The sequence below is a fragment of the Nanorana parkeri genome, unplaced genomic scaffold (assembly GCF_000935625.1).
Source record: "Nanorana parkeri isolate BGI_ZX_2015 unplaced genomic scaffold, ASM93562v1 scaffold69, whole genome shotgun sequence".
Taxonomy (NCBI): domain Eukaryota; kingdom Metazoa; phylum Chordata; class Amphibia; order Anura; family Dicroglossidae; genus Nanorana; species Nanorana parkeri.
In genome coordinates, this window is record NW_017306337.1 from 1,592,103 (window position 1) to 1,593,586 (window position 1,484).

The 1,484-nt window shown below is 43.5% G+C and overlaps 1 protein-coding gene across 1 annotated transcript in view; it reads left to right on the forward strand.

Annotated features, from left to right (window-relative positions):
• Nucleotides 1–1,066, forward strand: part of POLR2H (RNA polymerase II subunit H) — a 20,127-nt gene extending 19,061 nt beyond the window's left edge. Inside the window, exons 6-7 of the mRNA XM_018576498.1 lie at nt 727–810; nt 940–1,066. Coding sequence (XP_018432000.1) covers nt 727–810; nt 940–1,066 — 211 coding nt within the window. The remainder of the gene's footprint in view (nt 1–726; nt 811–939) is intronic.
• The last annotated feature ends 418 nt before the right edge of the window (nt 1,067–1,484 follow it).

Sequence of the window (1,484 nt, forward strand, 5' to 3'; positions counted from 1 at the left end):
TATATATATAAAAATAATTATTATTATTTCACCTTGTTCCTCTGTTGAGAAAAAGCTGTAATTATTCCCTGTGATATCACCCAACTTGTACAATTCTTGCAGGGGTATATGCTGGAAAGTTGGCTCCTACTGATACAGACACACCCCAGAAATACACCTCCCTAAACCTCTTTCCTTACACATGAGCTGATTTACTAAAGCGATTGAATGTTCACTCAAATTGCGTGAATATTCACTTCAATTATCCAGTCATGTGGAAACGGATTACTCTTCTTTTTTTTTTTTACTTAGAATTGCAATTTCAACTGCACGTGATTGGATATTCAATGGGAACAGATGCTTGTTTTTCCCATGATTGCATTATTGAAGTGAATGTTCACACAGTTTATTAAGTGAAGATTCTTAACTCCTTTAGTAAATCAACCTCGAGTGTGTGGGCAGGCATTTGGGAGTTGAGGCAGCAGCATTGCTTTGCTGGGAAAGAAATCAATGTATAGAGAGAGGTCAGGCAGGGTTCTAGTATAGTTGGGAATATATTCATCTATAACTTCCCTGCCTCTTGTTCATAATGTGTGCTTGTTAGCAGCAGTTACAGAACTGCACTGCAGACTAGTGATTTATTATCCGAGAAAGTATGTGACCAGTAGGAATATTTTACAAGAATACTGCTTAGTGCCATCATTTCTGATTGGTATAGCTCATAAAATGTTATGTTTTTCTTTTCAGAGCTGACCAGTTTGAATATGTCATGTATGGAAAGGTCTACCGGATAGAAGGAGACGAAACATCCACAGAAGCTGCTACTCGCCTGTAAGCATCTCAGATTTCCCAGCACTAAACGCTTTTTTTTTTTTTTAATCTATCCTGGTTCATTTCCCATCATGTAGCCATCTCACTGTAACCAAACTTGCACTTACCCTGTTTTTTCCTTTCCTTTAGGTCTGCCTATGTATCCTATGGTGGCCTATTGATGAGACTACAGGGAGACGCTAATAATCTTCATGGTTTTGAGGTGGATTCCCGTATTTACCTCATGATGAAGAAGGAGCTACAGGCTGCTGTCTGAGTCATCTCTGAATCTGCATGCGTCCTGTACTGTATGATTAAAGGAGAACTATGGGGTCAGTGGTTTTCCCCATAGTTCTCCTAAGGGTAACGGGAGGACACAAACTAGTGTCCTCCCGTCACCCTAAGCTCAGTATACCGCGAGCTACACTGAGACGCTGGAGCGGATGTCGAAATCCGCCCAGCTGCGTGACAGCTGGCTCTGCCTATCTAGAGGTAGAGCCAGCTGTACCCTCCCCCGTCCGTTCCGCCAGTCAGCGCTGGCGGGGAGGGGGGAATCCATCCCCTCCCCTGTCACGGCAAAGAGCCGTGACAGGATCGAGAAGTGAGCGAACACCAGCATGTGTTCGCTCACCTCCCGATCTACTGTGCCGACCTGTGAGTCTCATTGTCACAGGTCGGCTAGAAATATGAGATGA